We start from the raw sequence: 12,883 nt of genomic DNA on the forward strand, positions 1-12,883 counted from the left end.
TTTTTTGCGAATAAAAATATTTTTATTAATGCAACAATAAGAAAGATAAATCGTAATAGATTGTCGTCTGCGTATTTCTCGAGATTTTAATTGTATGGAAATGATAGGAAATATTATCTCAATGATTTAAAATTTTTAACTGTTACCATCTTATGTTTGTTAACAAATAAAATATTTGTAATTAATTCAAGCAAGGCTTTTAAAATAACTTTCAATTTTCGCTCTTTGCTTTGCTTTTGCAATAATTCAGACATTGGGATGGTCGTCAAGTTTTTGCATGTGTAATTTTGTTTTTGTTGGGAATATTGCTTCCTCGTCAAGCATGGGGAGGGATCAGAAAAAAAAGAAAAATATAGAAGAAAGTTTCGTGATGGCCACAACATACTAGTTCGTTTTGGGATTGACAACACTGACATATAAGGATTGAGAGATAGAGAGTGGCTCATTTTTCCAACCATGGATTTTCATCTGAAAAGCGAGGTTTTTTTCCTGATTTTTTTAAAAATATATAATCTTTAATTAATCGTTTCGAACGCTTATATTATGTTATATATAGTTTGTAGAACATTTTATAATGAAGTTTGTTCGGTATTCTATCGTTTTTGTATATGAAATATTGATTTCAAAAATATAAGTCCGGAATATTGGACGTGTCATTTTAATTTTTCCACCTAGAAACTCAAAATTTTGTCTTTAAGATACCCTTTACCATAGTACACTGTGTGCCAAATGTCAACATTTTCGGTCCAATAATTCATAATTCCGACTGAAGGGGTTAAGACGAGTCTCACTAGATCGAAAAATATTATACTCGAGGAATTTTAATACTCTTTACATATTTTAGCAAAATGATTAAACCTTGTTTTAAAGTTAGTTTTTTTTTAAATAATTAGTAGTTTTTTTTATAATTAGTAATGTATATAATGTACACAGGAATAGTGTCCTGAGGTACAACAATCTCCCCTATATGTCAATAAATCCATTCCTAGAAAAACTACCAGCGTCCTTGTTTTAGTGCCATATATTTTGAGGGACAGACAGTTCTAAAGATAGCTATTTTGGCTAACAATTTCCCTCCTATCATCCTCCCGTAAGATTATCAACCATCGTTACTTCTGATAAAGTTATCAAAAAATTGATTTGAAAGAACCCTTTCTATCGCCAAGTCTCAACAGAAGAATGAAAAACGTTTATTTAATTCACAAAGGAATTAAGGGCGAAAATTTTATCTATCTTCAAGTGTTCTGATAGAGAAAAAAAATCTAATCTCTTAGAACAGAAAGCACCTGCAAACATGTGATAAACACTTTTTTTCTCTTTGCAGGTGTATGACGGGAAGGAGACACCACCCCCCGTGTGCATCATCATCACTATCTAAATGTAAATACATGAACTTTAAACTTGTCTTACGCCGGCAAACTCAAGACGATCTCCAAGCAGGTTATTTACTCACAAGGATACTTACTCGTTGCCGATTTCTGAGGATAAAAACTTTGGTTATTTGTGAGCTAATTGGATGAATATTGATGACAGCCTACATATTAATGCAAACCACTATCTAAATGTAAATACATGAACTTTAAACTTGTCTTACGCCGGCAAACTCAAGACGATCTCCAAGCAGGTTATTTACTCACAAGGATACTTACTCGTTGCCGATTTCTGAGGATAAAAACTTTGGTTATTTGTGAGCTAATTGGATGAATATTGATGACAGCCTACATATTAATGCAAATCACTATCTAAATGTAAATACATGAACTTTAAACTTGTCTTACGCCGGCAAACTCAAGACGATCTCCAAGCAGGTTATTTACTCACAAGGATACTTATTCATTGCCGATTTCTGAGGATAAAAACTTGGTTATTTGTGAGCTAATTGGATGAATATTGATGACAGCCTACATATTAATGCAAACCACTATCTAAATGTAAATACATGAACTTTAAACTTGTCTTACGCCGGAAATTGAAGACGATCTCCAAGCAGGTTATTTACTCACAAGGATACTTACTCGTTGTCGATTTCTGAGGATAAAAACTTGGTTATTTGTGAGCTAATTGGATGAATTTTGATGACAGCCTACATATCTACGCAAAAGTGTGGAAGAGGAAGGAATATCAATTTTTCAGTCGATTAAAGAAAAATTTAAGTGATGTGTGATTTGGTTGAAGATTGGGTTTTGTGCGTATGACACAAATGTATCTCTTAACAGCAAATATGATGTGAAAAAAATGCGATCAACATATTGCTGAGTTAATATAAGATATGTGCTAGAGGCAAATATTTTTGTATTATTTTAAAATTATTATAAGAAATATCTTAATTGCTTTGGAAGAAAAATCATTGGTGATATTTCGGGTGTTTCATTTATGAGAATTTGAATATCTTTTTAAATTGATCATATTCTTTTTAATAAAAAGGTTATTTTCAATCAACCTCTAAAAAGCAGTCGCATTTATTTTAGTAGAATGAATTATGAAGTTCAGGGCATATATTTAGATCAGAAAGCATTTTATGTGTGAATTATATTTTAATAGAAATTATATTTTGATGAAGCATTTGAAAATGAATGTTGAGAAACGATTTTATGAGTTTTTTGATTTTTAAAAATTTAATACGGAAAAAAAAGAAACCTCTTTAAAAATGAGTTCTGAGCAAATTGTATCGTTTTAAACTTACAAAAAAAAAAAAAAAAAAAAAATTACTATGATTCGTTAAAAATCTTCCTAAATGAAAAAGACTCGTTTCTATAATATTCCCAGACGAGAAATGGCCCGTTCTCAAGCGGACGTTTTCGATCGAGAACAGGCATCGTCTTCTGAAAGAGATGATGATTCTGACGCCGCGGATGAACAGTCAAGTTCGGAACAGGAACACGAAACAGAGCAGGCATCTGTTAAGGACTTATCCTCGCATGCGCCTATTTCAAAGGAACAAACTGTGAATCAACTATCTGGAAAAAACGACTATCAAATCCACTCCGGTGCCCTTACGAACTTGAATGACCATCTTCACTTGAACGACGTCCTCGAGGAGGACAAAGAACTTGAGCATTGCTCGGATTATCGCGACGAACAGCCTCACATACAGCGCCACTCTTATGAGGATGACCACATGCACATGAGACATGATGAACACATGTACAGCACCTTTCATCATCCCGTGTCCGAGCAGAACGGAAACGAGTCGGATATGAGGACACTGGACCATCATATCAATCATCCACATCCTGTGTTGGTGTCTGAACAGCATGTGCAAAATCATCTCCAGGGGAACAACAACAACGCAGATGAAGATGACCACATGTCAAAAGCACAGGGCAAGAATAATCAGTGTTTACTGGAAGACCCGCATTTAAATCAGGCTCCTCATTACTCTATCGCTGACTCTCTCAGAATACAGCAACTGATAAACTTGCAGAACCATCGATCGTCCATCCTCCAGCACGAAGCGTCCAGTCGAACAAACCAGGAGGAGAATGGACGACACCACTCTGCGTCGTCGGAAGAGGCGCCCGAGCACTCCCCGCACATTCTTAGAACGAACCACTCCGTTCAGGAAGAGAACGGAATTGACGAACCGGACATCCACAGCATGCAGCGCCACACTCTGGAGAGCCAGGACATGAAACATGCCGAGTCCAACGGTCAAGAAGTCCAGCGACACCATCTGGAGGACTGCAACGATTCGCACCTGAGGCAACTGCAGCCATCCAACGACTCATCTGCCCAGGATGAAGAAATAATCCACGGTCATCCATCGCTGATGCAGCACCGGCAACTCTTCCAGTCCCCCTCAGAGCTGGAACACGACCTCCAACCTGTTGATCAAAACAGCGAGGGCAACCCTCACCACCTGCCTTCCGTCCTGGAAGACAAAGACATCTCAGCTCACATAATGCATCACGGTGGCGATCACACCCCACACCGTTTGAATTTAGATCTTTCTGGGGCAGCGCACAATTCTTTTCCACACATTAGGAGCCCAGCGTCTCCCAGAGACTTCATTCCAGACAGGATTCCCTATCACATCAGCATGCCCGACTTCCAAAGAAGTCTGCCTTCCATGAACGACGCTGACCCCCATGGAGAGGGTCTACCACTTCGGAACATGCTGAACTCTACCACGACAAACTACCTGGTGAATACCATCATAGACCAGGGTGGTCTCCATGCTGTGAGTACGCCATCCGTCACTTACCATCACCTACCTGAAGCAACGGACAGCCCATCCGGGGCTTCTACAAGCAGTCCTCTGTACTTATCAGGTGTGAATACGTCCACCGCTTCTTCCAGGCTGTTGAGCATATCTCCGTACGGCCGTACTCACGACGCCAACAACGTGGGATCGCTTATGTGGAGCCAAGTGAATGACGAACTAGTGTCTAAATCTTCCCCAACTTCGTTGACCCTTGCCGGTACTGGGATATTATCTAGAACTAGTGCAGGAGGTCACGTGTCATCGTATGTGTCTGATTTACCTTGGAGTGGATACGACAATATGTCTCAGAATATGTCCTTGCAACTACCGCAGGCATCAGGAGGTAAGTCGTTTCATACGCTCTGCTTGCTTTGGCTTGGGAAAAATCGATTGATAAAAAATAGTATGTTAATGATGATTGTGAGGGATGAATGTCTAGCGCAGCGAGAAATACCTTCTGGAGGGGGTTTTTGATGAAAAATACCTTCTGGAGGGGTTTTTTGATGAAAAATACCTTCTGGAGGGGAGTTTTTGATCAAAAAAACATTCTAAAGGGGAGTTTTTGATCAAAAATACATTCTAAAGGGGAGTTTTTGATCAAAAATACATTCTAAGAGGGATTTTTTGATCAAAAATACATTCTAAAGGGGAGTTTTTGATCAAAAATACATTCTAAAGGGAAGTTTTTGATCAAAAAATCTTCTAAAGGGGAGTTTTTGATCAAAAATACCTTCTGGAGGGGAGTTTTTGATCAAAAATACATTCTAAAGGGGAGTTTTTGATCAAAAATACATTCTAAGAGGGATTTTTTGATCAAAAATACATTCTAAAGGGGAGTTTTTGATCAAAAATACATTCTAAAGGGGAGTTTTTGATCAAAAATACATTCTAAGGGGAATTTTTTGATCAAAAATACATTCTAAAGGGGAGTTTTTGATCAACAATACATTTTAAAGGGGAGTTTTTGATCAAAAATACATTCTAAAGGGGAGTTTTTGATCAAAAATACATTCTAAGAGGGAGTTTTTGATCAAAAATACATTCTAAGAGGGATTTTTTGATCAAAAATACCTTCTAAAGGGAATTTTTTAAATCAAAACAGCCCTTTCATATGCATAAACTACTGTATTTGAATTTATGTTAAAACCAATGGCTCCGGGTTTTTTTTACCTCCCCCCTCCCCCCCCCGCCCCTTCACTGTGCCACTGCAATGCCGAAGACAATTATTTAGACAGTGAAAAGCAAAGGAATGTAAGTGGACATTTTCAAGTTTTGAGTTAAAACGCGTTTGAAGTTCGGGTCCTAGGTAGGCTTTCATTGAATTTTTTTCTAAATCATGCAGCACCTATGACAGCACCTACCAGGATTACTAGCACTATTTCTTGCCCCAAAACAGAGGAGACGCTCACCTACCATTTGTACTGCCTACCTCCAAACTTTCAACTTTGGCACTTATATCCTTTTGCCTCCTCTCATTGCCTCAAATCATAGAAGGTCTTTAAGGGAGTCCGGGACACATTTTGAAAATTTTTTTATTATGTATTTTAGAGTTTTGAAATTTTTTGAACTGATTCATCATTTATTTAATAAGCAAAATCATAACATAAATATGAAAAAAAAAATTATTTTTTTATTTAAATTTAATTAGTTTTTTTCAAAAAAATGGGGTTGCTTTAAATTGCTATAACTCAAAATATTGTTGGTCAATTTTCAATTTTTTTTCAAAAAAGTATGCACAAATATCTAAGCTTTAATTTTTATTCGGCGGTTTTAAAAATATTGATTCAATAAAAAATAAAAAATATTTGAAGAAAAATTTCGAAAAATTCGAAGATACTTTTTTTTAAAAAAAATCATAATTTTTGCAGTAAACGTTTTTTTCAAATTCGCCGAATAAAATTTAAAGTAAACTGTTTGAAAAAGATATGCTCCAAGTTTCATTACTTTATCTCTATCGATTCCTGACTTATAAGAGTTTGAATGCAAGAAATCGGGAAAAATTGCATCATGGAGAAAAACGCGTTTAAAGTTTTAAAGTTATGTACACATTCGTTAGATGCATGCAAGAAAAATAACTATATAACTTTCGTTCTATTTAAGGTAGAAACAAGATTCAAACGTCCTCTTAAGCAGAAAAAAACGGAGCAATTTTTCAAATTATAAAAAAATTGCAAAATTTGAGGATTTTTGTGTCCCGAACCCCCTTAATGCAAATAAATCTATGGTTGGGGCAAACCGAACCTGGCAGCGTCGTTAATGCTGTGATTAGGATCTGCGTAGCCTTCACAATGCTGCGAAGTTTGCCTCACTTATAGGGATTAATTGATTGTATTTACAAGCAACGATAAAATTACAAATTTTAAAACCCCCCGACTGAGTCACTACTGTCTAATCAAGAGGGAAAATTGAAAATCCTTTAAAAAGAATTATATTATTAAAAATCAATGTCAAGCATTTTATTTGCTATTAAATAAAAACTAGCAACAGATAAAAATTTTAAATCATTGTGTTTTATTTCCTTGTCGGTCAACAATGACAATCGCGTGAATAAAGGCTTTGTTTAAATGCTTAAAAAGACGTTATAATTCGAAGTCCATGTAACATGGAAGTTCCAAACACATTCTATCCGACGCGGAAAAAAAATTCTCTTTATTATGGTATTAAATTTTAAAATTTTTAACGATGTTTTCACTGCAAAAATCGCAAAAAACCTTTTAGAGGTTTTTAATTAATATCTTCGTTAATGAATGTCATCCAAAGACGCAACCTAGCTAAGAACACTCTCGATCAACTCTCCTTTTGAACAAAAAAAGTTTTTCAAAATCGGTCCATCCGTTTAGGCACTAGAGTGCCACAGACAGACACACAGATACACAGACACGTCAAAATCGGTCCATCCGTTTAGGCACTAGAGTGCCACAGACAGACACACAGATACACAGACACGTCAACATCGGTCCATCCGTTTAGGCACTAGAGTGCCACAGACAGACACACAGATACACAGACACGTCAAAATCGGTCCATCCGTTTAGGCACTAGAGTGCCACAGACACACAGATACACAGACACGTCAAAATCGGTCCATCCGTTTAGGCACTAGAGTGCCACAGACACACAGATACACAGACACGTCAAAATCGGTCCATCCGTTTAGGCACTTAGAGTGCCACAGACAGACACACAGATACATAGACACGTCACACTTATAACCCCCTTCCTTTGTGTGTCGGGGGTTAAAAATACGGGTGAGTCATAAGAAATGGAACAGCGCTGCATGTATGCTGAAACCAAATGTGAAAAATAATTTTTAGTTTGTCCAGTTGATGTAGCAGTAAGCGTCTAAAGCTGCTCCAACATCTATCAGACAAGCCAGAGTGGATTTTTCACATTTTATTATTTCCCGCCTTTCCACTCCTCCCGGGCCCTCCCTTATGTTTTAATCGTGTAGCTCTACTGAATAAGTTGATGTGAGAATTAGTGTAAAATCAACTTCACCTTGCAGAAATTACAAATGATATTGTTTAGTGCCAAATTTCCTGTTCGAGTTTGGACATTCCACTAAGAAATAATATTTTCCAATATGAAATATAAGAGAAGTAAATTAATCAATATTGGTTAAAATTTAATAAAATAATAAAAGGATATAATTCTTGTCTGGGTAATAATAAATAAACTATGAGAGTGAATAAATTTAAGATAAGAGATAATTGTCAATTTTTGTTGTTTATAATTTGTACGCATTAAATCCTCTACATTAAAATCAAATCTGCTCTAAATATTTAGTTTCGTATCTCAAATTATATGTCCTTAGAGAATTTAATTTTTTCTTGAATGGAGACCATAGCTAATAAATAGAATATTTAAAGAATTGTTAGTCAAATTAAGCAATCAGAAACTCATTCATCATTTTTTTAGCCTCAAAACCTTTATATTTCCTTTACTTTTAACGGATAATCATTATTAATCTTATCCAATTAGAAAGTCGCCCGTCAAGATATGACGGGGGGAAATGGCTTCTACATTTGAACGAAGCCATTGCTTGTTTTGTGATAATTTGGTAGTTGACATTTTAACTAGTGATGTGCCGGATCGTTAAAAAAGTAGATCCGCGGATACGGATACGGATCCGGATCATTAGTGTCAAGATCCGCGAATACGGATACGGATCTCAAAATGTTTTTTGCCCAATTCAACTATCCAAATGTAAAATTTATTACGGAAGGTATTCCCGTCATGATAACAACACTGTTTCTTCAAAAAATGTCATCTACGGCGAAAATATAATAAAGACTATGATTTACTCTTTGAAGAAATCTCCGTTAAAACTGATGGAGAGTTGGAAGGAACGGGTCAGCGCAGCATTAATGCTTAAATAGAATGTGAAAAATGATTTCTATCTTGCTCGGTAGTGTAGGATACAGGAGCAAGTGTGTAAAGCTGCGACTGGATAGGCTAGAAATAATTTTTCGCATCTTATTTCAGCATAAATGCAGCGCTGACCCATTCCCCCCAAATGACTCCGACCGACAGAATAACAGAGCCGAGAACACCTTTACAAACACTAAATAGAGCCTTTTGTCTCACTTTTTTTGAAGGATGCCGGGAAAAACCAAAATGAAGAAAAACAGAAACCCCACATCAATAACAAAAACTAATAATATTAAACTAAAAATTAAAAAAAAAAAAAGGCTCAGATGGCCGTTGGCTTCTGAAATGATACCTTATATAAATAGGGAATAATACCTAATTTAAACGAAATTTAAGAGTCTTTTATTCAAATATTTAAAAATTTTTAGAATAGAAAAGATCCGTTTAAGATCCGTCAAAAATGTAATGGATACGGATACGGATCTTTATTTTTCCTCGGATATCCGCGGATACGGATACGGATATCCGGAACATCACTAATTTTAACCCTCACTCCAGTGGATGAACCCTAAAATCCAGTAGGTGGCGTTCATTGTTGTAGCCGTTCTTCATTCTCCTGAAATGACACAGTCGTACCAATAAAACAGTTCAGTGACCGGATCGAGTTCAGCCTGGTCACAATGAAGCCTTTCCCTGCATGTTGCCAAAACATATTATCAAATGATCCTTCTGTGGCGCCAGTTTAATTGTCGAAACACACGGGTTACTCGATCATCGGCTATCATTTACATGAGGATACTTTTTTTTTTTGAAAGAGGTTAAAGATATTGTTAAAGGTTCCGGTGCGACTTCCAACTTTCTTGAAAGGACGACACGGTTCTTGATTAAAAACACAGGAAATGTATTTACACTATGTACAGGAAAGATAGTTAACAACTGCTAAATGAATCATCAGCAATGAAGCAAATATCAATCAAGACCGTAAACTCAACGGTTACACACGTATTTACATCGAAATACGAAGAACAACACAGCGAAATGCCTCGCAATAAACAGAGCTAATACACTCTCAGTACAAATTCTCAATCGAGACTCACTTTTTATCATGCGAGACCGTTATTTATAGACATCGAAAGAGACCTCTCAACTATTCCAGAAAATGCTACACCGTTCTACACTTTCTTATTTCTTTCCATTCACAAATTTTATCATTCAGAAATGAGGGGGCCGTATACTTCGGCCGAATATACGAGGGCTGTATATTCATTACAAGAAACTATTTACTGGATACGTTACTACAATAATTTTAGATAAAAGATAATTTAATAAATGCCAAATTTAGCTAGATTGCGACAAATTAATCACAAAAGTAATTACTATTTACAGAATTTGTAACAATATTTTTAATGGAAAAAAATGTATTATTTGCTTTGTTTAAAAAGTGCTGCTACTTTATTTGTTTATTTTTTATGCATCATTACTTTAGATGAGCGAGGCATATTTTATTTCTAGAAATCAGTTTAAAATATTAAAAAATTATGTTTGAAATAATTTGCGATTTTAGCTAATTTTGAGAATATTAATCATATACTAGAAAGTCGATATTGGTATACGGGAAAGTAGGCTCGTTTAGTTCTGGATGGAACTTCTTGTTACTTTATACACTTATTTGTCTGTTAAATCGCGTTGTTAACTTCATGTCTTACGCGCATTTAATCTTATCAGTCAAATAATATCAATTCTTTAGATGAGCGAGGCATATTTCATTTCTAGAAATCAGCTTAAAATATTGAAAAATTATGTTTGAAAAAAATTGCGATTTTAGCTAATTTTTGAGAATATTAATCATATACTAGAAAGTCGATATTGGTATACGGGGAAGTAGGCTCGTTTAGTTCTGGATGGAACTTCTTGTTACTTTATACACTTATTTGTCTGTTAAATCGCGTCTTGTTAACTTCATGTCTTACGCGCATTTAATCTTATCAGTCAAATAATATCAATTCTTTAGATGAGCGAGGCATATTTCATTTCTAGAAATCAGCTTAAAATATTAAAAAATTATGTTTGAAAAAATTTGCGATTTTAGCTAATTTTGAGAATATTAATCATATACTAGAAAGTCGATATTGGTATACGGGAAAGTAGGCTCGTTTAGTTTTAGATGGAACTTCTTGTTACTCTATACACTTATTTGTCTGTTAAATCGCGTCTTGTAAACTTCATGTCTTACGCGCATTTAATCTTATCAGTCAAATAATATCATTTTTTTTACTTGATCTTCATTATTTGTACACGATGCATCACATTTTTTTTACATAAAATGTACATATTTATACTTGTCATTGTATGTGATAAGTAACATTTTAAGCAATAAACATGCCTGAAAACAAGTCAGAAGTCTATTGTTTGCATCCCATAATCAGTCGCGCCGGTTTTATTGTGAAACTTTTTGTCGTTTGGTTGCCAATTGTGTCGTGTTTAAAAGAAAAATATATACACACAATTTGATTAGATGAGGATGATTAATCTGAAGTAGTGTAGTGATGCCGCGTCTAGATTTTTTTTTTTTTGATTATTTAAAATATCCAATGAAGAATCCATTTTGACGATCCCCGAGTTAATTACAACGAGTTTTCTCGTGACGTCTGTATGTACGTATGTATGTGTGTATGTGTGTATGTATCTCGCGTAACTCAAGAACGGTACGTCCTAGAAAGTTGAAATTTGGCACATAGACTCCAAGTGGGGTCTCGTTGTGCACCTTCTCTATTGGTTGCATTCGGATGTTCCAAAGGGGGTCTTTTACACCTTTTGGGGATAAAATCATTGCTAATTTCAATGTAAACTCAAGCGGTGCTATAATTTGGCAAACACTTGGCAATATATCGCCAAGCTTTTGGTCGCCAAGTTTTGTCGCCAACTTGGCGACGAATTTGGTGTTTCTTTCTTTTTTTTTTGAGCAATCACGATTGCTTATTGTTCTCACTTGACTGTTTTTGACGTTCCTTTGATTTTTCCCACCGCCACCCTCCGCACCATCACCGTCGACGAGCTCCTCACGATGCTGCTCTTATTGCGAAAGCCGCCTCCAGGTTGCATTCATGTCCTGCACACACGCGCATACATAGACAACTGCACACACACACAAACACATATACACACATACACCTACACACACATACACCTACACACATACACCTACACATACAAACACATACACACAAGTACCCACACACGCATGCCTGCACACAGACACAAACACACATGCCTACACACACATACACATACCCCTACACACAAACACATACACACAATTACCCACACATTCATGCCTGCACACAGACGCATATGCCTACACACACATACACATACCCTGTCTCCACACACACAAACACTCATACACACTACTCACACACTCATGCCTGCACAGACACAAACACACATACCTACACACACATACACATACCTCCCTACACACAAACACATACACCCCACACACAAACTCGCACACCTACATACAAACACTCGTGATTGCGAAAAACATAATTTGAATTTAAGATGACAAAATGCAAATTAATTTTCTTTTTTAATCTGGTTTCAATTTGGCCATATTTAGAGTTAACCATTGAATCACATTAAAACTGCCAATGTTGGGAAAATGTATCTGTATAGAACGTTTTCTTTGCTTCGGTTCGCAACAGACTTGGAATGAAAGTATTTAAATTGTTTTTTTGCTCACTCCGAGGCACTATTATCTTTAAGGGGAATCAGTACCCTAAATACTTTCAAAAATTCGATTTTTTGATTTTTATATATTTTGAAACTCTATTTCAATGACTTTTTAATGATACAAACTTCTTGATCGTGCTTATATTAGAAGTAAGTTAAAATAAGCTTTAAAAAAATGTAAACCTATTTTGATGAGGTATGATTTTCCCCTTTAAATTGCAATATCTCGAAATGGTATTTTTGAAACTAAATGTTCTTTTTTCACATAAACTAAATTGTGTTTGGCTTTGAAATTTTTATCACCTATTCCATATATCTAGTTGCATATACTGAAGTAAAATTTCTCTCATAATCGAAGAATATTTTTTTATAGAGCTGATTTCGTGTTGCAAAATAGCATTTTTTGAAAAAAATACAGTGACTTACAGATTAGATTTTTTTTTTTAAACTAAGCTCTCTTTTGTAAAATTTTACTTCAGTATTGAGAAAAGAGTCTATTTAAGGTAGAGAAAAAATTTCATAATTTTATCTTTAATAGATTTTCAGAAAAAGGTACATGAACCTGTGCAAATTAAC

General features: G+C 35.5%; 1 protein-coding gene across 2 annotated transcripts in view; it reads left to right on the forward strand.

The window, feature by feature from the left end:
- The first annotated feature begins 3,156 nt into the window (after positions 1 to 3,156).
- LOC129233016 (uncharacterized) overlaps positions 3,157 to 12,883 on the forward strand; it is an 85,737-nt gene continuing 76,010 nt past the window's right edge. For both annotated transcript variants that reach the window (XM_054867096.1, XM_054867097.1), the window contains exon 1: positions 3,157 to 4,547. In XM_054867096.1, the coding sequence (XP_054723071.1) occupies positions 3,197 to 4,547 (1,351 nt within the window). In that variant the 5' untranslated portion in view covers positions 3,157 to 3,196. The remainder of the gene's footprint in view (positions 4,548 to 12,883) is intronic.

This window comes from Uloborus diversus, unplaced genomic scaffold (genome assembly GCF_026930045.1).
Source record: "Uloborus diversus isolate 005 unplaced genomic scaffold, Udiv.v.3.1 scaffold_15, whole genome shotgun sequence".
In the NCBI taxonomy this organism is placed as follows: domain Eukaryota; kingdom Metazoa; phylum Arthropoda; class Arachnida; order Araneae; family Uloboridae; genus Uloborus; species Uloborus diversus.